General features: G+C 52.2%; 2 protein-coding genes across 2 annotated transcripts in view; one reads left to right on the top strand and one right to left on the bottom strand.

Moving 5' to 3' along the window:
• Pnpla1 (patatin like phospholipase domain containing 1) overlaps positions 1–17158 on the top strand; it is a 38526-nt gene extending 21368 nt beyond the window's left edge. Inside the window, exons 3-10 of the mRNA XM_051152510.1 lie at positions 980–1045; positions 2250–2459; positions 3274–3334; positions 6176–6838; positions 7619–7697; positions 9462–9584; positions 10957–11062; positions 16841–17158. Coding sequence (XP_051008467.1) covers positions 980–1045; positions 2250–2459; positions 3274–3334; positions 6176–6838; positions 7619–7697; positions 9462–9584; positions 10957–11062; positions 16841–17158 — 1626 coding nt within the window. The remainder of the gene's footprint in view (positions 1–979; positions 1046–2249; positions 2460–3273; positions 3335–6175; positions 6839–7618; positions 7698–9461; positions 9585–10956; positions 11063–16840) is intronic.
• Positions 17159–19287: 2129 nt separating this feature from the next.
• Bnip5 (BCL2 interacting protein 5) overlaps positions 19288–27206 on the bottom strand; it is a 51978-nt gene continuing 44059 nt past the window's right edge. Inside the window, exons 7-15 of the mRNA XM_051152509.1 lie at positions 26353–26417; positions 25926–26163; positions 24736–24867; positions 23865–23926; positions 23401–23650; positions 22501–22626; positions 22034–22098; positions 20173–20436; positions 19288–19372 (exon numbers count right to left, since the gene is read on the bottom strand). Coding sequence (XP_051008466.1) covers positions 19337–19372; positions 20173–20436; positions 22034–22098; positions 22501–22626; positions 23401–23650; positions 23865–23926; positions 24736–24867; positions 25926–26163; positions 26353–26417 — 1238 coding nt within the window. The 3' untranslated portion in view covers positions 19288–19336. The remainder of the gene's footprint in view (positions 19373–20172; positions 20437–22033; positions 22099–22500; positions 22627–23400; positions 23651–23864; positions 23927–24735; positions 24868–25925; positions 26164–26352; positions 26418–27206) is intronic.

Below are 27206 nucleotides of genomic sequence, written 5' to 3'. Positions count from 1 at the left end.
CAGGAGACTTGTCTAGAGAGGTGGGGCCGTGGTTTTTTTTTTTTTTTTTTTTAATTTTTTTAGTTTTGGTTTTTCGAGACAGGGTTTCTCTTGCAGCCCTGGATGTCCTGGACTCCCTTTGTAGACCAGGCTGGCTTCAAACTCACAGTGATCCACCTGCAACATAAATATTTTTATTTAATTTTAATTTATGTGCATTGGCTTAGGGTGTCAGATCTTGGAGTTACAGATAGTTGTGAGCTGCCATGTGGGTGCTAGGAATTGAACCCGGGTCCTTTGGAAGAGCAGGCAGTGCTCTTAACCACTGAGCCATCTCTTCAGGACCATTAATCATATTTAAAAATATTTACTTCCCAGTACCCACATGGTGGCTCACAACCCTTTATAACTACATTTCTAGGGGATTTGACACCCTCCTCTGAGCTCCACAGGCACCAGGTATGCACTCTTCCAGGGGCACTCCCTCACACTGAGGGCTGCAGGCTGCCGCCCAGCCTTTCCCAACAACTCCCACTCCTACCATGGCCCCCACAGCTCACCACACCCAAAACAGGCCACACTTGCTGTCTGCTAGTCCTCTGGCCTAGCTCCCGGATCCACCAGAATCCAGTCCCCTTGCTCTCACCCTGCCTGGTCTCTTTGGAGGCCACAGCAGCCAAGCTTGCCGCTGTCACCTCCCAGCTATTGTGCCCTCCTGGGGGGTGGCTTCTCACCTCAAGTCCAGAGCCTGGTCCAGGATAGCCACAGGCTCATGGAAGGCTGGAAGTCAGCAGAGACCCTGGATATGTCAAAGCCACCCCCCTTTTTAAGGTTGGGGCATCAGGTCTGACTAGGTGATTCAGTAGCTTGCCAAAGGCTCAGCCAAAGCTCAGGATGGGGACTGAATTGGTGGGCTGGTGGGGCTCAGCCGTTAAGAGCACTGGCTGCTCTTCCAGTAGGGGTGAGGGGCCAGCAGCAGCTCAGCCTTGTCTCTTTCCAGGCTCTGTATTGTAGCTGCTTTGTTCCTGTCTACTGTGGTTTCATACCCCCAATGTATCGGGGCGAGGTGAGTGACTGGGTGAGGCAACAGCCTGGGGCACCTCAAGGTGAGGGACATTTACTACTTGTAGTTTTCCTCTTATGGGGTGGTGGCGGGGGGTGGTGGGGGGGGGGGGGGAGCTGTTGGCCACCAGCCCACAAAGGCAGGAGAGGCGCAGGGCTTGGATGGCAGAAAGTATAACAGAGATCGACCACTCCGGGAGCCAATTCTGGGGAGAACAAAGGCTATATAGTCCTTGGGGGAGTAGGTGCCGGGCTTCCAAGATAGCTATACATAATTAGCTGAAACCAGGCACTTTTAGGGTGCTTGGTTTGCATTTGGCAGCATGCTTCTATCATATGAACGGGAACACAGCACTTAATTATCCTACAGGCGCAGGGAGGGGAGAGCTAGCAGGGAGCTGTGTAAGGGGCCATATATCAAGTGTGGCTAGGGGCATCTATGTCTAAAGACAGTCTCCAGGTGAGGTCAGGCAGAGAGCCGGAGGCCCTGCTGGGGAGAGGGAGTCCTGCACCTAATGCTCAGAGCGGCTATCTGGATGGGGAGCACTGCGGCCTCAAGCAGCAGGGTCCTTCCAACAACTACTCAGAATTCCTAATGTAGGTGGATGTCTAGGTTTTTAAGGGGAACCTCTTCCGGTTAGTTCAGGCTCCTCTCTAGACCCACTAACCGTGTCGTGTACCCAGACTCCAAGGCGTGCCGGGTTTTCCCAGAAGTCAGTGCACAGAATACAGACCCCAGAACACGGGGACCTGAGACCCTGACTGAAGGGAGCTTCTGGGCCATCTGGGACAGTGGTCACAAGTTTTCATGTGCCCGAGAGTAACTCAGAGGACACTGCCTCAATAGATGTGGGCAGGCCAAGGTTCGGCGCCTCTGGCTGGCCTCAGGGGCCCTGTGAGCAGACTCCTAGCTACAGTCTGATGAAGATGTAACCTCTGGCCCAGACATTCCGCTCTTGTGGCCACGCCCTTTTCAGGCACAGCTGTTTATCTCTTGTTTCGGTTGCTAGATGGGCCCAGGGCCTTAGATTGGGAGTCCTGGGGCCGCTATGGACACAGCAAGTGACCCTGGTCCACACTACCCCACCATTTCATCTTGGGACCCTCCACCCACGAGGCTGGTCCCAAAAGCTCTTGTGGCCCTGCTACCCCCCGGCCCCGGTGCCGCTCTGGCCTCTCTGGCTGAGCGGCTCTCTTCCTCCCTGCAGAGGTACATCGATGGTGGCTTCACGAGCATGCAGCCCTGCGCCTTCTGGACCGACTCCATCACCATCTCCACCTTCAGCAGCCAGCAGGATATCTGCCCGAGAGACTGCCCCGCCATCTTCCACGACTTCCGCATGTTCAACTTCTCCTTCCAGTTCTCCTTGGAGAACATCACCCGCATGACACACGCACTGTTCCCCCCGGACCTGGTGGTGAGAGAGGGGCAGGGTGGGGTCCAGAACAGATGGGTCCTTCGTTTGGGTCTTTCCCCTCAAAAGGGTCTAGGGTTTTGCCATGCTTAATGGATTGCTTAAAAAAAAAAAAAAAAACCAAACAGGGCCAAAGATGTGTCTCCGTTGGTAAGCATAAAGCCCCGGGCTCAATCCCCAGCACGGCACAAACCGAGCACAGTAGTACCATAACCCCAGTACTGGCGAGGTGGTGGCAGGGAGTTAGAGGTTAGCCTGGGCTACATGCCAGCCTATCTAAAAACAGCTGCAGCAGAATCTGTGGTTGGCAAAAGCCTAAATGTCTCCCATTTATCCCCGCCTCCCTCAGAAGCAGCTTTGTTGGCACACCTCGCACGCACCCCTCCCGACATCCTCTGCAAAGATACCATTACTGTCCCTATTTGACAGGTGAAGAAAGGAAGGCTGTGTTGGGGTGGCTACAGCTATACAGCCAGTGAAGGGTAGCCCCAGGATTTGAGCTGAAACCCCAAGCTACCCTTCCTATGGCCCAGATGTGTGGTCTCAGGTTTCCGGAAACATCCCACCCTCTCCCACAGAGGAGGCCGGTGATGCTCTGGGAACAGATGGCCAACATGCTGACAGGCCCACCGGTACCATGTCAGCCATTGGGTAGACCAGAGCGGAAGGAAGAGTGGGGAGTACAGCCCAGGGCTTGCTGACACAGCCCTGGGTGGGAGGGGCAGGGAGAGTGTCAGCTTGTAGAGCCTGGCTATGGGTGGGACAGTGGCTCTCTTGATGGCTGCAGCCTGGCTCATGTTCCTGTGTCATCACCTAGGTCCTGCAGGAGTATTACTATCGGGGATACGATGACGCTGTTTCGTACCTTCGGAGGCTGAGTGAGTAGCTGGGGCCTGAGGGAGGAAAGGCACGGAGTGTGGTGGGGATGGGAATGGAATTCTGGGTAAGGGACAGTAGTGTCCCATAGCTGTAGCCAAGGAAGCTGGGTAAGAGGAGAGAGACCCTGGAGCCTGCGCTGCCCAAGGTTGGCCACTGTGCCTGTGGGTTGACAGGTGGGACAGTGGCTTGGATAACTTTAAACACATATTCATGAAATTAAAGTCAAAACCAGGGCTGGAGGTGTAGCTCAGTTGGTGTTTGTGCACAAAGCCCCAAGTGCAATCCCCAGCACTGCATAAGACAGGGGTGGTGTATGAGTTAATGCTGGCACTCCAGTCCAGAAGTTCAAAGCCCTCCTTGGCTATATAGCTTCCTCCAGGCCAGCCTGGGCCGCTCAAGTAGATGGGACTAGTTACATTTGTGTGACATAACAATCAGTGTCCTATGTTGATCTGGGAAGGGGCCTGACCCGTGTCCCCTTTTGCCTTTATCAGAAATACAAAGACTAATCGATTAAACTCCATGAAGGCGTAGCAAGCATCTTTGGGGAGAGATATGAAAGGCTTGTCCATACTTGGGGTTAACTCCTTAGGATGGGGTTTCCCAGGGCCAAGGGTGCTGACCTGACGCTGCCCGAGCTTTTCTCCACTGGGTCTCACTGTCTTCTGGGTAGATGGATAATATTCTGTCATAATTGTACAGAACACTTGGCTTCATGCCTTTGAGTTCCAAGCATTCCTTATTCTGATTGGATATATATATATATTTTTTTTTTTTTTTTTTTTTTGAGGAAAGAAATGTTTTGGGGGTGAAACTAAGGGTTGAATGATATTTTCTTACTGAATAACTAAATATATATACTAGAAATACATTCTTTCTTCAAATTTGCTTCCTCCCCTCTCTGGCCCCCGTATCCTCTCCTCCTGTTTTCTCTTGGTCCTTACTCCTCTCCAGGCATCCAGGGACTTGGGAAACAGAATGATACGAGGGAGACAGACAGACAGACAGACAGACAGACAGAGGCAGAGACAGAGAAAGAATAAGAACGAGAGGTAGAGAGACACAGGCAGACAGACAGAGAGCCGGAGGCACAGAGACACTTGGGTTCTCGAAACAAGTAGTCCCCCGCCCCACCCCCAAGCTCTGTGTCCCTGGAAAAATCACTTCTTCTGAGTCTTGTTTCCAAATTTTTTCCTTTTGGTTTTTCGAGACAGGGTCTTTCTGTGTTAGCCTTGGCTGTCCTGGTCTCGCTTTGTAGATCAGGCTGGCTTTGAACTCACAGCAATCCGCCTGCCTCTGCCTCCTGAGTGCTGGCATTAAAGGCCTGCGCCACCACACCTGGCTAGTTTCCAATTTTGGAAAGAAGGGTTTCTACCCTAGCTCCTGACCCTTTGGGGGTGTTCAGTAACTAGTCTCCTGGGGCCTCAGTTTCCCCGGTCTGTACAGGAGGAGGCAATGAGAGTGAGTGCCTCAGAGAGTTTTACTGTGATTTCGAAAGGTTTCTCCCAGAGCCTGGAGGAGGAGGGGATTGGCCAGTACCCTTTGGCCCCCAGCTGGGGAGCCCTCCGCTCTCTCTGGGGTGATGGTGATTGTCAGGGACTGAGGTTGGTAAGATCCAATGACTTGATACCATTTCTTCAGCCCAGGCACTCTCCTCTGCACCCGAGTCACACCTTAGATAACCCTGCAGGTTCCCAAATGTCCCCTGCAAAGGAAGCCCCGCTTCTTCCCAGGCTCCTTGTGATGCACACATACTCCGTCAGGTGGCGCCAGCGCACACCCACGAGTATCTCCCTCCCTCCCGATTTTTCTACTGGCACCGGATGTGATAAGGAGGAGCTACTGGGAAATTCTTGCTGGTACCTAGAGCTACACTGAGCCCCCACCCGCCTCTTGGAAGCACTCAGATTGCTCTTTGGTCGGTTGGGGGTGGGGGATGGGGTGGGGGAGGTGAGGAGAGGCACTCATCACGTCCAGAATGGTGCCTCCCCTGGACCCCTCATCCTATTTCCCCTCCACGCTCCTTGCAAAAGCTCTCAGCCACCCAATGACTCCTGCAGCTGGGAAGCTACCGCCTCCTTGGCGTGGGAAAGGAGAGGTGGGAGCTGGAGACGCCAGTCTGCACCCAGCTGTGCCCAGCAGCCCCCCTCGCTCCGATAAGAGCCTCCCACACAAACACTAACCATCAACCCCGTCTTTCTGGAGAGGCTGGGACTGGGGCTCCGTTACAGCACTTGCTTACCACGCATAAAAAGAACTGTTTAACTTCCAATACTTTATAAACCTAGTAGGGTGGTGCATGAGGTAATCCCAGTACTGGGGAGATGGGAGCAGGGAGGGTAGAAGTTTTAGGTCATCCTTGGCTATATAAGTTTGAGATCAGGCCAGCCTGGGCTACATAAGACCTTGTGTCTTTAAAAAAAAAAATTTTTTTTTAAAGATGTATTTACTTATTATGTATACAGTGCTCTGCCTGCATGTACACGGTACGCCAGAAGAGGGCGCCAGATCTCATTATAGATAGTAGGGAGCCACCATGGGGTTGCTGGGAATTGAACTGAGCACCTTTGGAAGACCAGCCAGGGCTCTTAACCTCTGAGCCATCTCACCAGCCCCTCCCCCCCCCCAAAAAAAAGCCCTTTTATGACCCTCCACCGTCCCTCACTTCCTTATAGCCCCACCCCACCCCACCCCCCAATCTTCTTGCCTTAGCTCCCAAAAGCCAGGGCAACACTGTGCACACCATGGCCCGCCGTGTATTGTATTTATGTAGATTTTACACACATATCCATACTAGACTATGTCGACTCTGGACTCTGATTTGCTGTGGTTTCTCCTAGACGCTGCGTACCTCAACTCTCCCAGCAGGAGAGTGATTTTCCCGCGGGTGGAAGTGTACTGCAAAATAGAGGTCGCCCTTGGCCACGAGCCCCCAGCTCGAAATCCCCCAAGCCTCCCAGCAGCGAGGGGCAGCCCTCAAGACTCCTCCCACCACCTACGGGAGACTCCCAATCAGGACAGAAAGGACAGCCCAGCATCCCCATCAACGCAGACTCCACCCGAATCCAGGTGCAAGGGGTTTGTGGAGTCATCCATGTCACCAACAGTCTCTGAATCCAAGCAACCCCTTGCATCGCCAGTGGCCCCTCCCCAGTCAGGCCCAGTAATGAAGCCTGGGCCGTCCACTGGCCCCAGTGACATTTACCCAGTAAGTCTTAGAACTCTAAATCTGAAACTCGGAGTCAAGGATGACCATCAGCTGGACTCGGCCTCTGACCACCAAGGCACAAAAAGCTTGCCCCCTGTGTCACACATCTCGCGCTCGGCTGCAGACCCACACAGCTCAAAGGCTGGATCCTCAGTGCCTGAGTCCCCTCATGGGTCTAGACCGATGCTCAGAGCTTCCCAGGAAGCCACTGCAGCCAGGGCAGCCCCAGAACTGCCACCTTCAACACCTCCTGCCCCACCACCTGTGGAGGAGCTGGGCCCAGAACAGCCCACAGGTATGACCCTCCCTGCTCTGGCCCTCAGACAAGCAATTAACAACACATCCGTTCCTAAGGGCAGGGCTGGTGATGTTATCTATCCCCCCGCCCCCCGCAGCAGCCCCCACAGGGGGATTCTGACAGGCCACTTGTCTGTGGGTGTCCTGCCGTGCCTCATAGCTCAGCGCCTCCCTCTGGCAGCAAAAACTCCTCAAGAGGCTGGAGAGTCACAAGCAGTCGCTGCTCTCCCAGAGGACCCGAGTTCAGTTCCCAGGACACTGGATGGCCCACAACCACTTGTGATCCTCTGCTGGGTGCTAATGGGTACCTGCACTCTTGCACACACCTCTATTTACACAACTAGAAGTACGTCTTTTTTGTTTTATTTTGTTTTTGGAGACAGTGCTTCTCTGAGTAGCCTTGACTGGCGTAGAACTCACTCTATACCCCAGGCTGGTCTCAAACTCAGAGATCCACCTGCCTCTGACCCCTGAACACTGGGGTGAAAGGAGTGCTGCCATAACCTCTGGCACCCTGCTGGTTTGGTTTTATTTGTTTTCAGACAGGGTTTCTCTGTGTAGCCTTGGCTGTCCTGGACTCACTTCATAGACCAGGTTGGCCTGGAACTCACAGCGATCCTCCTGCCTCTGCCTTGAAGACTGCTAGGATTAAAGGCGTGCACCACCACACCCAGGCTGCACCGTGCTGTTGTTAAACATACTCACCATTGTTATTTGCAAAAAGCCCCAGTCCCCAAATACTGCCCTTACACTTCCTGTGTGTTTACTCCTGCTGCAGGGCCTCCCGCCTCTTCACAGCTGACAAGCTCCGCACCTCCAGGGACCAGGAAGGAAGCTCCCCACAAGCCTCTGCTGGTGTAAGTTTCTCCCTTCCTCAGGACAGTCTCACCTTTGCTTGGGGGAGGGGCCCAGCTCTAAGGGACATTTTGAACCTGCCTATTGATGCGGGGGATGCCAAGCCTCTGCCTCCCTCCTGCACACACTGGGTACATCCTATTGTAGGGCAACAGGAGCATGTGCACTGCAGGTTCCGGGTCTTATTTTGGGTCAAGCCACAGTTGGAAAGGTCTAACAGGTGGATGCGCCATCCTAGCCTTAGGTAGCCCCTGATGGTTTGAAGCTGGTGCGCTGGTGCGTGGCTTTAACCCCAGCGCTAAAACCTTGAAGTGAATTAAAAAGGGGGGAGGGCTGAGCACCACGCATGCTCGCTCGCATCGTTCTCTGCTCTTGACTGTGGGTGTGGGGACCAGCCGCTTCAGGTTCCTGCCGCCCTGACTTCCTCCCAGTGATGGGCTATGTCACCTGGAACTGTGAGCCATGTAAACCCTTTCTGCCTTTAAGCTGCCTTTGTCAGGGTGTTTTACCACAGCAACAGAAGCCGCAAGCTCTCCAGTATTGTCGCTGCTGTCATTGACAAGCCCGGAGATCCATAGGGTTCCCCACCCTCTTCTGCCCAACTCCCACCTCAAGACAGGGTTTCTCTGTTTAACAGAGCCCTGGCTGTCCTGGACTTTCTCTGTAGACCAGGCTGGCCTCAACTCATAGAGATCTGCCTGCCTCTGCTGGGATTAAAGGCATGCACCACCACCACCACCACCGAGATCTGTAGTTTTTAAGAGATCCCTAAGAACTACATTTCCCAGACTCCCTTGCTAGTTGGCTAACAGTTGGAATGGCCAATGAAAGATCAGTAGGGGTGGGGCAGGCATATATTGACACCCCTCCACTTCAACTTTGTCTCACCACACAGCCCAGACTAGTGCTGAGCTGACAAGCCTGTCTTTGCCTTCTGAGTCCTGAGATTATAGGTACATGTTACCATGCTCTTGAGTATTTTTCCTTGGACAGACATTTGTCTTTTTTTTTTTTTTTTTTTTTTTAATTTTAAGAGACAGGGTCTCTCTGTGTAGTCTTGTCTGTCCTGTACTCACTTTGTAGACCAGACTGTCCTCAAACTCACAGCGATCTGCCTGCCTCTGCCTCCCGAGTGCTGGGATTAAAGGCGTGCACACTATGCCCGGCTTGTCTTTGTTTTACACCAAGCTTATTAAGATGTATCTGTGTCCCCCATTGTGATTAATTTTATTTCCACAGCTGTGTGTGTATGGCTGGAGAGACAGCTCAGTGGTTAAGAACATAAGCTGTTCTTCCAGAGGACCTGACCCAAATTCAGTTCCCAGCACCCACATTGGGCAGCCCACAATGGCCTGTAGCTCCAATTCCAGACGATCTGGCACCCCCTATTTTGGTCTCTGTGAATGCATACTTACATGTAGACACAACACACACACACACACACACACACACACACACACACACACACACAAATAAACCTTACAAAACCCTTTTATAGTCTGTGTGAGTTAAAATATATAAAGTATATGCATTGTCTGTTATTTTAACCTCTTTCCAGCTATGTCTACTAGGTGAACATTTGGCCTTGTTTGGCCTTGGCCTGGTTATTGTGCAGATACATAATTAATAGATAATTAATCAGAAGTGTTTGCTGGAGAACACCAACCTTGGCCAGTGCCACTGGATCTCCTGAAGTTACGCAGGACTCAGATGGTGGCACCCACTGTTCAGGTCATAACAAACACATCCTCCGTCTCTCTGCCCAGGGAGAGTCCTGCTGTGGATTCAAACACGGCAAGAAAGATTTTCAAGAAGAAACAGAAGACAAACGCCACCAGAGAATGCTTCCAGAAAAACCCGAGGACCAAGAAGCCAGTGAGCAGAGTGCAGTAAGTGCCTAACGCGTGTGGCAAGTGAACAGAAAGTCCCGCTCTGGCACACAAGCTCGGAGCTCATGGTTAAAGCATCTAGGCTCTGCGTCTCCATTTTCTGACCTGCAAAAGAGGGGTGACCCCACTCATTAGTCTGTGAGGGTGCAGCACAGGCCACCTGTGAGGGGGAAACCATTCAGAAGATACCAGGGGTCAGGGTGGTATGGATCCCCAGAGGCTTGCTAACTACTGCACAGCTTCTGTATTTGTTTTCTTGAGCAGAGTAGCCCAGGTTGCCCTAGAACTCACCATGTAGACCAGGCTGGGCTCAGACTCACTGCACAGCTGAAGCTGACTTTGAACTCTTGGTCCCCTCCTGCGAGTGACACCATGTCTAGCCTATGTCATTCTTTTGCCAGCAACCACCTTACTGGTACAAACAGAAAGTTGCTTAAGACTATTCCTTAGTCTGTTTGGCAGAGATGTCTGTAAAATCTTTTGACGCTTACTTACCTGTTTGTGTTTGTCAGAGGTCAGAGGTCAGAGGTCAACCTTCTGGAGTGGCTCCGACCTTCCCTGTTGTGGGTCCCTGGGGCTGAACTGGGGCTGGCAGGGTTGGAGGCACATGCCTCTATGCACTGAGTGTCGCACGGGTCCTGTACTTGTTTTCACATTCCTCTTGGGTCCAATAGCTTGTATTTTATTCAGCTGTCAACTAGACACTCTCCTTGGGTAGATGCTGGGACCCTCCTGCCTGCTCACAAGTGCCTACCTAGAGAGTAGCACGTGACAGAGGAGTGGAGGGATCTGCCTGTTTTTGGAGGGCCAAGGTCTGGGGCTCCCTCTGTGATCACTGTGTCCATGGCAGCCATGATGTTACCTGGGGGCTGGCCTAACCTGCCAACTCTTGAGTCCAGTTGGGACTCCCTGGGTAAGGAATTGTGGTTACCACAGAAATAAATAACTTTTAAATTAAAACAACAACAGCAAAACCTATCTGTAAGGGTGTGGGTCTAAGTGCCAAGCTTACCTCTGAGGTGGGCTCTGTAGGATCTTCTTGTGATTTGCCAGAGAGGGCAAGCAGCCACCCTGGGGTCACACAGCAGGTGTAGTTGGGCTTGAAATGCCAATTGCCTTTTTTTTTTTTTTTTTAAAGATTTATTTATTTATTATTATGTATACAGTGCTCTGCCTGCATGTACGCCTGCAGGCCAGAAGAGAGCATCAGATCACATTACAGATGGTTGTGAGCCACCATGTGGTTGCTGGGAATTGAACTCAGGACCTTTGGAAGAGCAGGCAGCACTGTTAACCACTGAGCCATCTCTCCAGCCCCCTCCAATTGCTTTTATTTCCCCTCACACATGTCCCCTTGGCATCTCGAATGCAGGTCTGCTCCCCGCCCGCTTGACTTTCCTGGACTCCCCACTTCCAAGACACTTTGGGTCACCTACAAGCCTCATCCCAGACGGATGCAAGAATACAGCTGCCCTGAGGTGAGGAGTTCCTCCTGGTGTCACCCAAGAGCGGCCCTGCCTCTCCTGTCCCCGGAGGCTGTAAGCACCCTGACCGTATCATCCAGATGCATTTCTGCCTTCCCTCCCTTCCCCCACGGCCAGAGTTAACTATGTCCGCTCTTTGTGCTTTAGGACAGCTGGGAAGCTGGGTGTGGTGACAGACGGATGCAACCATGCACGCACGCACGCACGCACGCCTTTAATCCCAGCAGTCGGGAGACAGAGGCAGGTGGATCATTGTGAGTTCGAGGCGAGCCTGGTCTACAAAGAGAGTCCAGGACAGCCAAGGCTACACAGGGAAACCCTATCTGGAAAAACCAAAAAAAGGACAGCTGGGAAGCCGGGTGTGGTAGCACACACCTTTAATCCCAGCACGCAGGAGGCAGAGGCAGGTGATCTCTGGGTAGTTCAAGGACAGCCAACAGTACATAATGAGTCCCTTTCTCAAAAACCACAAAGAGAGAGCGAGGGAGGGAGAGAGAGGGAGAGAGAGAGAGAGAGAGAACACGCACAAAGCAGGCAAGCTGCGATGCTGGAGGACCAAGGCAGAGGCTGGTGTTTAAGGTCAGCTTGGTGTACTTGGCAAGGTCCAAGTCAGCCAAGATTCTATCTCAAAACAAAATAAGAAGAGAGCTGGACAGAAGTTACATTGATTTTGTTAAGACAGCCTTTTGTTGTTTTTGTTTGGTTTCTGTGTGCAGCCCTGGCCGTCCCTGGACTCACTCTGTAGCCCAGGCTGGCCTGAAACTCACAGAGATCTGCCTGCCTCCGCCTCTCAGGTGCTGGAATTAAAGGCGTGCACCAGCAAGCCTGGGGCAGCAGTTCTTAACCTGTGGGTCTTGACCCCTTTGGGGTTGCATATTACATATCATGCACACCAGATATTAGCATTATGAGTCATAACAGTAGCAAAATTAAAGCTAGAAAGTAGCAACAAAAATAACTTTACGGTTGGGGGTCACCCATCATGAAGGTCACATCATTAGGAAAATTGAGAACCACTACCCTTTGTCCCAGCACCCGGGAGGCAGAGCACGGGGATTTCTGAGTTCAAGGCCAACCAGGTCTGTAGAGTTCCAGGACAGCCAGAGCTACACATAAAGCCTACCTCAACATGCCCCTCCCCAAAATAAACCCAAAACAAAAAGAAGACCATGCCCAATTAATCATTTATGAACTGAATAATATTTCAAACACCTTTTTCATCACTTCCAAATAGGGAATCCCCTTTGTAGAGCAACTGACGGCTCTGGGATAATAAAGTGAACCCCTAAACCTGCTTTTGGAACAGTCCTAGATCCCTGGTTTTGATCAAGTGCAACAAAAGCGGTGCTGGGAAGGCGGTCTGGGTGGAACTAAGGCTGGGGATGTGCGCGGCGTGGGCGCTCCGAATGACGACTCCTTGTCCTTTCTTAGGGAGTGCGTGGACAGAACGCCTAGGCTGGAGTAGGAGAGACTACATTACCCAGGAGCCTGCCTGGCTCCAGCCTCCCGCGCAGGCCCGTTGGGCCCCCTCAGCCACGCGGCGGTGCAGAGTGTTTTTTTCCTCATCTCAAGAGCCTTCTGCTTCCAGTCTTGTTGCCCTCCCACCTAACACACAGACGGCGACTCAGGGTCCAGCTGGGAGGAGGGACACAGTTCTGTCTTTGCCCAATTAGGGGCAAGCATACATCCTGGCCGTACTTCCTGGCTGCGCGTGCTAAAGCGCATCCTGTGCAGTTGGGCAGTCGACCTTTACAGATGTGAAAACACGGCTCTTGCTCTTACACCGTCTCCTTGTCCCTCCGTCCTCCCAGCTCTGGGAGCTCCTCGGGGGCTCTAGGAGCTGCTGCCGGGGAAGCTCGCTCTGGGCAAGGCTGCTTCAAGGCCCAGGAAAACCTGAGGAACCGGGTTGTGGGTCAGCGTGCCTTAAACTGCAAAATTGTAAAGAATGCAGGCAGCAGCCAGGCATGGTGGCGCACGCCTTTAATCCCGGCACTCGGGAGGCAGAGGCAGGTGGACCGCTGTGAGTTCGAGGCCAGCCTGGTCTACAAAGCGAGTCAAGGACAGCCAGGGCTACATAGAGAAACTCTGTCTGGAAAAAGAAAAAAGAAAAAAGACCGCAGGCAACAGCCACTCTCCTGGAGAGGTTGCAGGCCTTTCACTGTGCACTCCTTTCTGCGGGGAAGGTGTTCCCACTGTGTCTCTCAAGTGTGTGTGTGTGGGGGGGGGGGGGGACGGGGGGGGGACGCTGCAGCTTGGGAAATACAAAAGCAGCCAGAATCACAAGCAAAGAGGCAGCCAAAAAGCAAAGAAGTAAACTTTAATGTGCATGCTAAGTACTGAGAATTCTGTGTAGCGGGGGAGTCAAAATCCAAAATAATAATAGCAACAACAACAATAATAATTTTAAAAGGCAGGGCGGGGGAGGAAGGGCAGGGACCTGAAACTCAAGAGGGAAGGGAAAAGTGGCCAGTCTGCAGGCTCTTCCAGATGCCTCTGGCTTTTCTCTCCCTCACACCTACAGCAAACTTCCCCTCCACAATGTCCTCATTTCATTCAGACACGCGGCGGCAGAGAATGGCCCCTCCCCGCACCCACACCCGGGTTTATTCACACGCAGCCTCCCGGACTATTGAAGGAGAAAGAGGCCGGCCCAGCCTCTGTCCGCCTCTCACCCTGCCATTCACAGGGTGCTAGGGAGCAGGTGGGAAGTCCGGGCTCACGAACAGCTGGCCTAGGACCCCTTTGTTACTGCGTCAGCACGGAGTCACCCCAAGGAGAGGACACTGGAGGAAGAGCCAGAGAGAACCCGGGGCGTGCACTGGGAGGCTGGTCCCACTATGAAGCAGGCTCTGACTGTCCTGGATGGGGCCTGGTGGTGGCCATCTTGCCTCTACTGCAAGGGAGAGGAGCAGCTATTTTGTCTCCACTGGATGGGGCAAGTGGGCGGCCATCTAGCTCCTGAGAAGATCCAGATCCAAGGTTTGGAGAGGAGGCTCAGTGGTTAAAAAGAAAAAAAAACCCAAACTGTCAGGCAGCTCACAACCGCCTGTAGCGCCAGCTCCATGATATACGGTGCCCTCTTCTGGTGTCTGTCGGTACTGCACTCATGTACATCATTCCATCACCACCCTCATACTTAAAAATAAAATATTTAAAGGAAACTGTAGCAGGGTGTGGTAGCGCACACCTTTAATCTCAGCATTCAGAAGGCAGGTAGATCTCTGTGAGTTCGAGGCCAGCCTGGTCTACAAAGGAGTCCAGGACAGCCAAAGGCTACACAGAGAAACCCTGTCTCGAAAAACAAAACAAAAAACAAAAACAAAAACAAAAAAAAGCCAGACGTGGCAGCACATGCCTTTAATCCCAGCACTTGGGAGGCAGCTGGATCACACTATGAGTTCGAGGCCAGTCTGGTCTACAAAAGTGAGTCCACGATAGCCAGGACTGTTAAACAGAGAAACCCTGTCTCAAAAAACCTAAAATATAAAAATAAATAAATAAAGGAAACTGTGTACAGTTGGGTGTGGTAACACACATTTGTATTCGCACCTCTTGTTAGGCAGAACAGAACTAGCAGAATTGAAGGCCAGACTAGACTATGTATAAGATTGATTGTCTTAAAATAAAAATATTGGGGCTGGGCGTGGTGGCGCATGCCTTTAATCCCAGAACTCGGGAGGCAGAGGCAGGCAGATTGCTATGAGTTTGAGGCCAGCCTGGTCTACAAAGTGAGTCTAGAACAGCCAGTACTACACAGAGAAACCTTGTCTTGAAAAACCAAATAAATAAATAAGTAAAATAATAAAAATATTAAGGAAATGCCTTTAATCTCAGTATTCAGGAGGCAGAGACAGGTGGATCGCTGTGAGTTCAAGGCCAGCCTGGTCTACAAAGCGAGTTGAGGACAGCCAAGGCTAATACAGAGAGAGACCCTGTCTGAAAAAAAACAAAAAAATAAAAATAAAAATAAACAAAGAAATAAGGAAGGAAGGAAGAAAAATAAACTATGGACAACAGGCTCTTGACCCCTGTTTCAAAACTTTAGTCCCTGGGGCTGGAGAGATGCCCCAGAGGTTAAGAGCACTGGCTACTCCTCCAGAGTTCCTGAGTTCAATTCCCAGCAGCCTCGTGGCAGCTCACAACTTCTGTTCCTGGGATCTGACCCCGGAACATATGTGCAGGCAAAACACCAATGCACATAAAATAAAAAATAAATCCTTCAAAACTTTAGTTCTTGTACTGCCTAAAATATAGCTATCAGGAGGTCACCAAGTGGCAATTAAAAAATCAAAACAAAACTTGATATAATTATAAAAAAAAAAAAAAAAAAGACAATTTTATTTTTATTTTTTGGTTTTTCAAGTCAGGGTTTCTGTGTGTGGCCTTGGCCATCCTGGACTCACTTTGTAGACCAGGCTGGCCTCAAAGTCCCAGTGATCCACGTGCCTCTGCCTCTCAAGTGCTGGGACTAAAGGCGTGCCCCACTACCGCAGGGCTGTATTGTTAATATGTATAATGCTCTGCCTGCATGTACACCTGCAGGCCAGAAGAGGGCACCAGATCACATTACAGATGGCTGTGAGCCACCATGTGGTTGCTAGGAATTGAACTCAGGACCTCTGGAAGAGCAGCCAGTGCTCTTAACCACTGAGCCATCTCTCCAGCCCCAAGAGAGCAATTTTACTTGAACTAAATGAGCTAAAAGTAGAATGGATGCTTCTGACTTGAGACTGGCCCCACCTGAAAGCCCAGGCCTCCTACCCTCATCCTGTCACCCAGCCCATCGTGCTTGCCATGAACCTGTGTGGCCACCAATGGTCTCCAAGGTTAACAAGACTCAGTCTGCCAACCAGGACTTAATACCCTGCCCCATGGCCACAGCATGGTGGTGCACGCCTTTAATCCCAGCACTTGGGAAGCAGAGGCAGGCAGATCTCTATGAGTTAGAGGCCAGCCTGGTCTACAATGTGAGTCTAGGACAGCCAAGGCTACACAGAGAAACCCTGTCTCAAAAACAAAAAACAAAAATAACTTTAGACGTCTACAAACTCTGGCACACACCTTTAATCCCAGCACTCGGGAGGCAGAGGCAGGGTGGATCGCTGTGAGTTCGAGGCCAGCATGGTCTACAAAATGAGTCTAGGACAACCAAGACTACACAGAGAAACCCTGTCTAAAAAAAAAAAAAAAAACCCACAAACTCAAACGTATTAAAATATCAGTCCCAGGCTGGAGAGATGGCTCAGAGGTTAAGAGCACTGTCTGCTCTTCCAAAGGTCCTGAGTTCAATTCCCAGCAACGACATGGTGGCTCACAACCGTCTATAGTGAGACCTGGTGCCCTCTCCTGAGGGACAGGCACACATGAGGGCAGAATGCTGTATAAATAATAAAATTAAATATATGTACATATATATCAGTCCCTTTAAAATAGCCAATCTCTTAAAGTCTTCTAAAATTCAAAGTCTTTCAACTGTGAGCTCCAGTAAAAATACTTTCTTACTTCGAGAGGGGAAAAATCAGGACATAGCCACAATCAAATAAAAAATCAAACTTCAACCATCCAATATCTGGGATTCACACACAATCTTCTGGGCTCCTCCGAGGGGCCTGGGTCACTTCTCCAGCTCCGCCCTCTGTAGCACACAGCCCTCCTCCTAGGCTCCGGCTGTGTCCACTCCACTGCTGCTGTTCTTGGTGGTCAGCCATGGCACTGGCATCTCCCGAGCAGCTGGGACCCCTTGCTGCAACTGGGCTGCACTTTCACCACTAGCCTCTCCTGGGCTCTCTTGCTGGTGCCAAGCATCAGCATGTCTGCATGACCCCTTCAGTCCTGGGCCTTCAACTGCCATGGCAGCTGTACCTTCACCAGGGACCTCTCCTGACCTCTCACAGCGCCAACCCTCAGCTGTCAGCTGTTCTCCATGACCCCTCATGCCTTCCCAGCCAGACCCACCTGGGTGACTCACACTACCAAGTTCAGCTGCTGGTGCGAGGTACAACCTTGGACACCTCGGAGTCGCGGTTTCTCTGTGCTCTCAGAAAACACTTCCCGGAAGACTTCACCTCAGTGACGCTGCTCTTTTCTTAGTCGCTGCTAACTTCTTGGCCCTGGCCGTCCAGCACCAAGGTTTCTAGTAAATTTCCCAGCAAATCACAGCTTTCGCTTTAGCCGTTCTGGTCGCTTGTTAATCACAGCTGGTTCCTCATCCCCAGCTGACCAGAACCACAGGCTCTTAATTTGAAATAACAAATGGGCTGATAGAGTCTTAAAAGTTCCCTCTGAAATGTCACAAGCCAGGCTTCCCTGCATTGCTCTCAACACTCTTCCCCACTCCCACAAAACATCCCACTAGCTTCTAGCCCAAAGCTACATAGCCCTTCTACAACCCTCCCCAAAACATGGTCAGGTTTGTCACAGCGACACCCCACTACGCTGGTACCAACTTGTCTTAGGGTTTCTGTTGCTGTGATAAGACACCATGACCAGAGCCGGGCGTGGTGGCACACGCCTTTAATCCCAGCACTCGGGAGGCAGAGGCAGGCGGATCGCTGTGAGTTCGAGGCCAGCCTGGTCTACAAAGTGAGGCCAGGATGGCCAAGGCTACACAGAGAAACCCGGTCTCGAAAAACAAAACAAAACAAACAAACAAACAAAAAAAAAGACACCATGACCAAAAAACAAGGTGAGGAGAAAAGGAGAAAAGTCATCTTACATTTCCATATTGCTGTTCATCACCAAAGGAAGTCAGGACAGGAACCCAAGCAGGACAGGAACCTGACAGGAACCTGGAGGCAGGAGCTATGGAGGGTGCTGCTCACTGGCTTGTTTCACATAGCTTGCTCAGCCGGCTTTCTTATAGAACCCAGGACCACCAGCCCAGGGATGGCACCACCCACAGAGGGCTGGGCCCTCCCCCATCAATCGCTAATTGAGAAAATGCCTCACAGCTGGATCTCATGGAGGCCTTTCCTCAACTGAGGCTCCTTCCTCTCTGATGACTCCAGCTCGTGTCAAGTTGACACGAAACCAGCCAGTACAGACAGGATGAAGACGGCACATGTGTCCTAGGGCGTGGGGCTCTCGGGGCAGTGCACACCTGTGCAGCTATCTGAAAACCACCAGGTGTGACAATGATAAAGTAGCCTAAAGGTGGAGGCACACATCTGTAGTCTCCATGCCACATACAGAGGCTGGGATGTGGGACTCAGAGTCAGACAGTGGTATGGGCTACAGAGTGAGATCTTTTCTACACAAAAAAACAAGTATAGACCTAACACTGGATAACTTCTAGGATCTTCATAAAGGCCAATAGGATTCTGGGACACTAGGGGTCCCCCTAATCTACAGATCATCCCAGGCTCCTGTTGGGTGGGGTCCAAGGAGTTCTCAGGGGTCAAGCATTAAACACTATTTGGTCAACTGAATAAGTGACATGTGACAGAGACCCGACAGTTGGAACGCATGTGCATGTTCCTGTTGGAGACCGAATTAAAAACAAAACAACTATTTTCCAAAACAAAGACTCATTTATGGTGGGGTGTGGTGGCACATGCTTGTGATGTCAGCACTGGGGAGGCAGAAACAGGAGGATCCTTTGGACTCTCAATATTAGACAAATCTGCTTGGTGAATCCCAGGCCAGTGAGAGACCCTGTCTCAAAAAAACAAGGTGGATGGAACTGGAGGAAGATGTGTGAGGTTGACCTCTGCCTTACACTCACCCCACCTCATACACAGAGACAGACAGACGACAGACAGACAGATAGACGACAGACACACACACACACACACACACACACAGGCACGCACGCACGCAGAGAGAGAGACAGAGACAGGCAGGCTGAGAGACACACACACCAGCTAAAACTCATGGATCTGGCAGGTGTCAGCCTCCTTCGTGGGTGGTGGCGGGTTAGTGTTGAGAGGGTGAGATGGCAGACTGTGAAGAGGAAGCCTTTCTTCAGCTTCACAAGATGGAGTCTGCACTCCTAAACCCCATCCCAGTCCCACCCCCAACACGGCCTCTGGGTCCAGCTTCCAGGAAGAAAGCGTCCTCAGGCAACGCTGAGTGCACCGACAGTGTCGTCCATTCTTGTCCCCAGGGGTGTTAGGAAGCACAGACCAGCCTGCAGGGTCTGCGGGGTTTCCGGGCCATCCTGCAGGGTCTGCAGCGTCTCCCGGCCATTCTGCAGGCTCTGCAGGGTCTCCAGGCAAAAGCTGCCGACCGCTGGCGAGCCCAAAAGAACTTGGGTATGAGATGCGGCCTTCAGTCTGGGCTCTGCCCATCCAAACTCGCGATGTCCTGAGAAGGGGGCAAAGGCACAGCCCAAGTCAGCAGGTCCACCGTGCAAGCAACGAGCTCCCTATCCCGCCATCCACCCATCCACGCCCACGCTAGGTCCACTAGCCCTGGCAGCTCCCCGCTCCACCACGGCCCCCAGTCCTCCTGCCTCATAAACAGTCTCCAGAGCCTTCAAACTGCATCTGCCACCTCCCGGAGGCCTCCCAGGACCAACTGGCGCCACCTGCCTCCACCGCGCGACCTTTGACACAAGACTACTGCTTGGTTCTGTCGCTGTGTTTAGAACTGTCCCAGAAGACTGCAGCAAGGAGGTGGCATTTGAAATGAAGCCCAAAAATTCTGCTGAGGGGCCAGGAAGATGGCTCAGCAGGGAAAGGCACCTGCTACTAACTCTGACAAGCAGACTTCTATCCCCAGAAGCCACACAGTAGGAGACAGCCAATTCCCAAAAGTTGTCCTCTGACAACCTGGCACCCACATCTGTGTGCTGTTGCACGTGCATACATGCAATAGATACAATTTTAAAAGACTTTTTTTTTTTTTAATGTATGGGTGCTCTGTCTGCATGTACTACTGCAGGCCAGAAGAGGGCATCAGATCCCCTTATAGATGGTTGTGAGCCGCCATGTGGATGCTGGGGATTGAACTCAGGACCTCTGGAAGAGCAGCCAGTGCTCCTAACCACTGAGCCATCTCTCTAGCCCCTAAAATAAAAAAATTTTAAAAAGTCTGCTTGAGCATATCAGGAAACTCAGAAGATCCCATTGGAAGATCTTTGTCATTCCCCCTCTGCCTCTCACCTGCTGTGCCTTCCTGGATAGGAAGTGTGCGTAACTGTGTCCTTTGTATTGGCCTCTGGACTGCATGAGGGTGCAGATGGCGCAGCTGTGGTTGGCGGCAAACTTGTTAAGTGAGCCAAAGGCACACGGTGGGGGTCTGCTGGCGTGGCTCCTGCCTTCCTCCGAGAGGCGGGCCTTCTGTCTGTCTAAGGTGGCCACCAACTTCCTGAGGGAGGCATCTGAGAACTCATTAAAGAAAAGCTTGAAGCTGGGGTACTTCCGGATCTGGAACAAAAGTGGGGGTTGTCAGTGTTGTCAGCGCTGCCAGCAGGGGGTCCTTCACACCCAAGCCTACTCCCTCATATCCTGGGTGAGCACCCTTTCATTAAACTCCTCCACCACCCCACCCTAATTTCTACAAGATATGGTTTGCAGCTGCAGGGTAAAGCAAAAAAAAAAAAAAAAAAAAAAAAGCAAACAAAACAAAACACACATGCACATGTAACTGGTACTGCACAGAACTTGTCACTCTGAGCCTCAGTTTGGCTATAAAAAACGAGGGTGACCAGATCCCCCTCTCCAAAACGGTTGGGGGTAGAATAGAAACAGTCCATGCAAAATGTTTAATGGATTCTTTGCCCCACGCTAAGGTCCTTCTGGCCAGATTGCTCTTCTTCGTATCTGGACATAGCACCTGGGGTCTCTTGGGGTTGGACCCTAAGACAAAGACTTGGGTCCCGTGTGACTTGCGATCCTGGGCATGTGGTAGGGAACGGGTGGAAAGGTGGCCCAGAAGGCATGATGTGGGGATGCCTCTTGGCGGGAGGGAGGGCTGGGGTCTATAGGCTCTCACTCCCAGCAGACAAGGTGGAGGCCGCTCTCAGGGAGTACACATGGTACAGGGGCTTTGGGGCGCTGGGTGGTGAGATGCAGATGCCCCCGGGGCTAGGAGCCACCTGTTTCTCTAGGGGTCAAGGGCAGGAGCCCATGTGAGGGGCAGGATAAACCACAAGCATGAAGGAACTGGGTCTGGCTGAGCTGCTCTGCCACAGTGCTGCAACCGAGGGAATGGACCAGGCAGCAGGATCTGAGGGGTCGCAGGGCGCAGGTCTTGAGGTGCTGGGGCTTTGGGTTGGAGCAGCCCCTGGTTGGCAGGGGAGCCATTCATGTGTGTTATGAATGTGTGTGGTGTCTGTGTACATATGTCGGCCAGGGGGATGTCCTGTGTCCCTGCTCTAGGGCTCTGCCTTACTCCCTTGAGACAGGGTCTCTCACTGACCCTGGAGGTAGATTGGCTGCCATTGTGCCCCAGTGATCCTCCTGTCTCATCCCTCAAACGACTCTGGGCTTTCAGGAGCATGAGGCCATGCCTGGTTCGGGATTTGAACTCGGGCTGTCGGCTTGCTCGGCAAGCACTCTTCCCCACTGAACCATCTACCCAGCCTGCCTGCATCCTATTATTTTATTTTATTTTTTAAATATTTATTTATTTATTATTATTTATACATATTCTGCTCGCATGTGTGCCTGCCCGCCAGAAGAGGGCGCCAGATCTCATTGTAGATGGTTGTGAGCCACCATGTGGTTGCTGGGAATTGAACTCAGAACCTTTGGAAGAACAGATAGCGCTCTTAACCTCTGAGCCATCTCTCCAGCCCCATCCTATTATTTTAAGCCAACATTGTCTTCGCCTGCCACGCGTGAGTGTTCTCCGAATAGGCGCTATTTGGTCAAGCAGACATTATCCCTATTTTGCGGCAGAAGAAACCAAGGCTCAGAGAGAGAGAGAGAGAGAGAGGTGCAGGGACACAGCCAAGGTCACTGGGAAGTGGGGCTAGAACCCAGGTCTCGGAGGTGGGAATACAAGGCCCCGGTCTCTCACCTGCCTCCCTAGCTCTCTGTCCACCTCTTGGAGACGTGCCACCAGCTTATGGATTATCAACTCCTCTGAGAGAAGAAAAGAAATTATGAGAGTCTGTCCCCAGTGACGCCCGGCTAAGCCATGGCCCTTTTCAGTGCTGATTTGGGTTAGGCTCGCTAAACTATGTAGGAACCCACAGAGAGAGAGGAAGGCCATCACCAACGGTCGGCAGCTCAAATTGGGCCACGGTAGAACCATTTACACCAGTGAAACTGTCCAAGGCCCCTAAAGCCTTGTCTATACCTCTGCCTAGCAGCCCCATTTAAAGAGTACACCAGTGGCCTCTGTCCTCACCACAGGGTCTCTGGGAAGGGATGGGGGGGGATGTCAGCCACCTTCTCCGCTCCTAGGAGCATTTCCTGCCTAGCCTGGGGCATGCAGAAGAGGGGTCGGCAGAAGCTACCCCGGTGGGCACAGGGTGTACTGACTAGATTCCAGGGCTTCCTCTGGTGACAGCTCCTCATCTGCTGTGTGGCTTCCGGCCTGGAAAGGTTCTTCCGGGGACCCAGCTGGCCCAGCTCCTGCAGCCTCCACCTCCTGGAACTCCAGGCTCTCTGAATGGGATTGCAGAAAAATGGATGAGTTTGGCATCTGTCTGTCTCAGTCCTCGGGGAGGTGCCAGTCCCGCCAGACTTGGGAGGGGGAGTCCCAGTGTTCCCTCTCTGCCCTCCACCTCCCCAAAAGACTGCAGTTTAAAGAACACATGGACGTGCCTCTGGCTCCCACCCAGCAAAATCACCTCTCCTTAAAATACGCAAAACTCGGCCCAGTCTGTCTGAACTTCATCTTACCCTGTGTCAAACAGGAGTCTTAAGACAGGCCTGGCGTGTTAAATGAGATAGTACTCTATTTGTGGTATATACAGCAGGTGCTGCATAAGTGCCAGGAAGTCACTGTATACCCCTGGTCCTCATGCTCGAGTATGCAGTCAGTCACCTTGAAACCCTGGTCTGTTTCTCTTAATGTCCCCCTGATGATATCGGACAGGCAACGACAGATCTAGCAACGTCCTTGGGGGTTTGTGGCGGTTGTTGGTTTTGTTTTGTTTTGTTTCGTTTGTGTTTTGTTTTTCAAGACAGGGTCTCTCTCTGTGTAGCCTTGGCTGTCCTCAGAATCACTCTGTAGACCAGGCTGGTCTCGAACTCACAGAGATCCTCCTTCCTTTGACTCCTGAGTGGCTGGCAATGCCTTTGTTTTTAAGAAAGGGAACTCTGAGTTCTTTTGGTGGGTGCCCTGCTGAAAATCGGCCCCTTCACCTCCCATTGCTCCCAAAGCAGAAAGCGGAAGTCAAAGCTTGAGGTTACCATGGTAACGCCCCGCCTGCTCACCTGGGCTGCTGGAGATGGAAGCTCTGTGGCCAGCGACGCACATGGGCAGGAAGCTGTGCTTCTTGGACTGTCGGGCCTCCGGGCTGGCAGCGTCCAGGGTCCCTGAAGCCTCTTTTCTCTTAGACTCCTTGGAGCTGTGTTTCCTGAGAGAAAAGGCTCTCCGGAGGTTGCCTTTCTTCCCTCGCGCCTTCACCTTGCCGGCTGGGGCTGGGTTTTCTCCCGCCTCCTCCGCCTCCTGAACTTGAGCTTGCTATAGGGAGGAAGAGAGAAACCGAGTCAGGGCCCTTGGCCTTGAGAAGGTCAAAGTTGAACAGTGGCCTAGAGGGTGTGGCCCAGCAGGACAGGTGATGGCCTTGGGTGCTGAGAGTGTCCTCTGGAGGACATAGGATCAGAGCTTAGACTGAAGCATGGGCAGGTGGGTCCTCCCCCTCAAAAGCAGGATAGTGGGGGAAGGGCATCCTTACCTCCTCGGCCTTCTGTTCCTCTGAACTCTGCAGTAGGGCCAGGATCTTCCGCCTGAATTCTCCTAAGAAAAGGACAGGGTTCCTTACAAAGGCCTCTGTGGTCAGGGCCAGGGCCTGGGCGGCACACGCCAGCCTTTCTGCGGTTCGCTTATTTTCCTGTATGTTCCGGAGTACAAGCTTGAGTCTCTGTGCTTTTGAGGTAAGGACCTTTACAGGCCATGCTATCTCCCCAGCAGCGCCCCCTCCACACACACCCTCCCCTAGGTGTTTAAAGCGTCTCCAGGTTGTGTAGACCTGGACAATAATATTCCACACCCAGGCCTGGCTCTGCCAACAATAAACCAATAACTGTGGCAATACTTCCTCTTCTGTGCTCCCTTCCTGTCATCACCCCAATTCTCAAGCCAGCCCCACCTGACAGCAGTAACAGCGAACAGTAGTGACCAGGACCTGTCTGCTGACAGGCCTGCCCCATAGCCCCTCCCACCCCTATGCCCCCACCCCGCCCCAGTGCTTTTTCCGACTGCCATTTAGTTAGAACTTCTAGTAACTCTCTAGAGCCATCCTTGCAAAATGAGAAAACTGAAGTGTGAGGGGAGAGGGGAAAGGGGGGTGCTCTGGGCCCCTGATGTCTCCATAGCCTGAGACCTCACACAGGGAACTTGTGAGGGAGAGGGGAAAGGGGGGTGCTCTGGGCCCCTGCTGTCTCCACAGCCTGAGACCTCACACAGGGAACTTGAAACAGGCCTAGGGCTCCCTGTCTCTGCAACAGTCTCCCTTCTCCAAATGGCAGAGTCAAGACAGGTTTTTTTGGGGGGGTAGTAGGGGATGGGGGGGGGAGGAAAGGTGTCTGAGGGGGCAAGGAACTAACTGGATTCCGAGGCCCTGTCCAGCGGAGGCTTCTCGGAGGGTCCCTGACATCCAGCTGGTGTGTGGAGCTCAGAGGGATGTGAGGCTCCATCATCTATAGACAGGACCTCGTGGGATCCGGGTGCCTCTGAGTCTGGAAGGCAGAACGGCAAGTAAGTGTGTGTGTCGGCCGCACCCAGCCGCTGGCCCTGAGCCCGGGCAGGCGCCAGTGTACCCCGCCCTCGGCCTCTCCTAGGCTACCGTGAGCTTCATAGCTGTGCCAGGTCTGGGGCTCTGTTTGGGGACCCAGATCAAGCTGCCTTTCCTTGGCTTCTCTGCCCTTCCCTCTTTCCGTGGGGTTCCCTTACCTACCCACCTGCCGTTCGGATGGTCCACTAGGGGGCAGTAGATGGCACGAGTGAAGGCCCACACTCTAAACTGCCTTGCATGAGAATCCCTCCTCTAGTGACCCTAAATCCATGCTCTCTAAGCCAGAAATTCTCCAGGCAATGACATCCCACATGGCCAGCCCCCATCAACCATGATGTGACCAGCTCTCCTCCCTCTAGTGCCACACAAGCTGGGCACAGGTGCCCGAGCCTAGAGTTATAGCACTCAGGAAGTAGAGACAGACAGGCAAGGTCATTTTTGGCTACATAAGTTATTTTGGGACCAGCCTGGGCTACATGAGACCCTGTCTCAAAAACAGACAGACAGACAAACAAACAAACAAACAACAACAAAACAGGGCAGTGTGCGGAGAGATGGGTCAGTGGTTATGAGCACCTGGCGCTCTTCCAGAGGACCCAGGGGTTTGATTCTCACAAGGTGGCTCACAGTCATTTGCATGCGGTGCCCTGATACACATGTAGGCAAAACAGCCACACATATGTTTTTTAAAAAAATGTAGCTGGGAAGCCAGACCTCTTGTCTCCAGTTCTATTATGAAAACATGCCCAGTCCAGCTGCAGAGATGTGTGGGTGGCTGAGGACCTGCACACAGCCCCTTCAGGGTCTTAGGGGGGCTGCCTGCACCCCAGTGAGGCCATGTGGAGGTAACAAACTTCCATTCCTTCTCCATCCCCAACCCTCCCCTACGCTGCTCAAGGCCTAAATGGACATCAGAACAAAGCTGGCCAATCCCAGCCCTGGGAAGATTCCGGGGATTGGAGGCCGCAGCGGTTGCTATGGGAACTGCTAGAGCCAGCTCACCATGGCTGCTGGAGGTGGAAGCTGCCCGGATGTTAACACACAGCGGTAGAAAGCTGGGCCTCTTGGGCCGGGTTTCTGGGCCAAGCGCAGCGGCTGCACCCGCTCTCTTGGGTTCCTCAGGGACAAGCCTCTTGAGGGACAAGGCTCTCTTTAGGCTGGATTTCTTCTCCTGGGATTTCTTCCTGGGGGGCGGCGTTAGCTTTTGTGGCGCCACCTCTGGCTGAGGGACTTGCGTTTGCTGTGGGGAGGAGAGGGAAACTGAGTCAGACCCGTGACCTTGAGGAGAGGGGAAAGGCAGCCCCAGACAGGGATAGTCCAGAGCCGGGGGTGGCTTCAGGAGCTAGGGACTGGGGCTAATTGGGAAGACTACGGCACGAACCCGGAGCTGCAGCAGCCCTCCAAGTGTTGTCTGATGCCTGCGTCTCACCTCTTCTTCCAATTGGTCTCCGGCTTTCTTGAGCACCTCCACTATCCTCCAGATGATCTCATCCTCTGCAAAAGAGCACGGGTGAAGCCGGGCGTGGTGGCGCACGCCTTTAATCCCAGCACTCGGGAGGCAGAGGCAGGCGGATCCCTGTGAGTTCGAGGCCAGCCTGGTCTACAAAGTGAGTCCAGGATGGCCAAGGCTACACAGAGAAACCCTGTCTCGAAAAACCAAAAAAAAAAAAAAAAAAAAAAAAAAAAAAAATAATAATAATAATAATAATAATAATAATAATAATAATAATAATAATAATAATAAAAAAAGAGCACGGGTGCCCCCACTCCTAAGTACACAGATGGTATTCAGATCTGGACCCCGACGGTGGGTGTGGCCAGTCTGGATCACTTGGGGATCCAGAACAGCTAGCTCATTAAAGGGTTGCGAGGGAGAAGCGCCACCCCGCCAGACCCTCTCCCCCCAACGCCCCACCCCCACTATCCTGAGTGAGAGCTGGCCAAGTCACAGCAAAGTGTTTTTCAGGCAAAGTATGACTTTTTATTTTTTTTTAAGTTTATTTATTTATTTATCTACTATATATAGTGTTCTGGTTGCATGTACAGCTGTATGCCAGAAGAGGGCACCAGATCTCATTAGAAATGGTTGCGGGTGACCATGTGGTTGTGGGAATTGAACGCAGGACCTTTGGAAGTTAAGAGCCAGTGCTCTTAACCTCTGAGCCACCCTCTCCAGCCCCAGAGTATGATTTTTTAATTTCTTTTCTTTTTTTGTTTGTTTGTTTTTTGTTTTTTGTTTTTGTTTCTCTGTGTAGCTTTGGCTGTCCTAGACTCACTTTGTAG

Source organism: Acomys russatus, chromosome 11, assembly GCF_903995435.1.
Source record: "Acomys russatus chromosome 11, mAcoRus1.1, whole genome shotgun sequence".
Classification (NCBI taxonomy): domain Eukaryota; kingdom Metazoa; phylum Chordata; class Mammalia; order Rodentia; family Muridae; genus Acomys; species Acomys russatus.
Note: the sequence above shows the minus strand (reverse complement) of the source record. Positions and strands in the feature narration are given on the sequence as shown.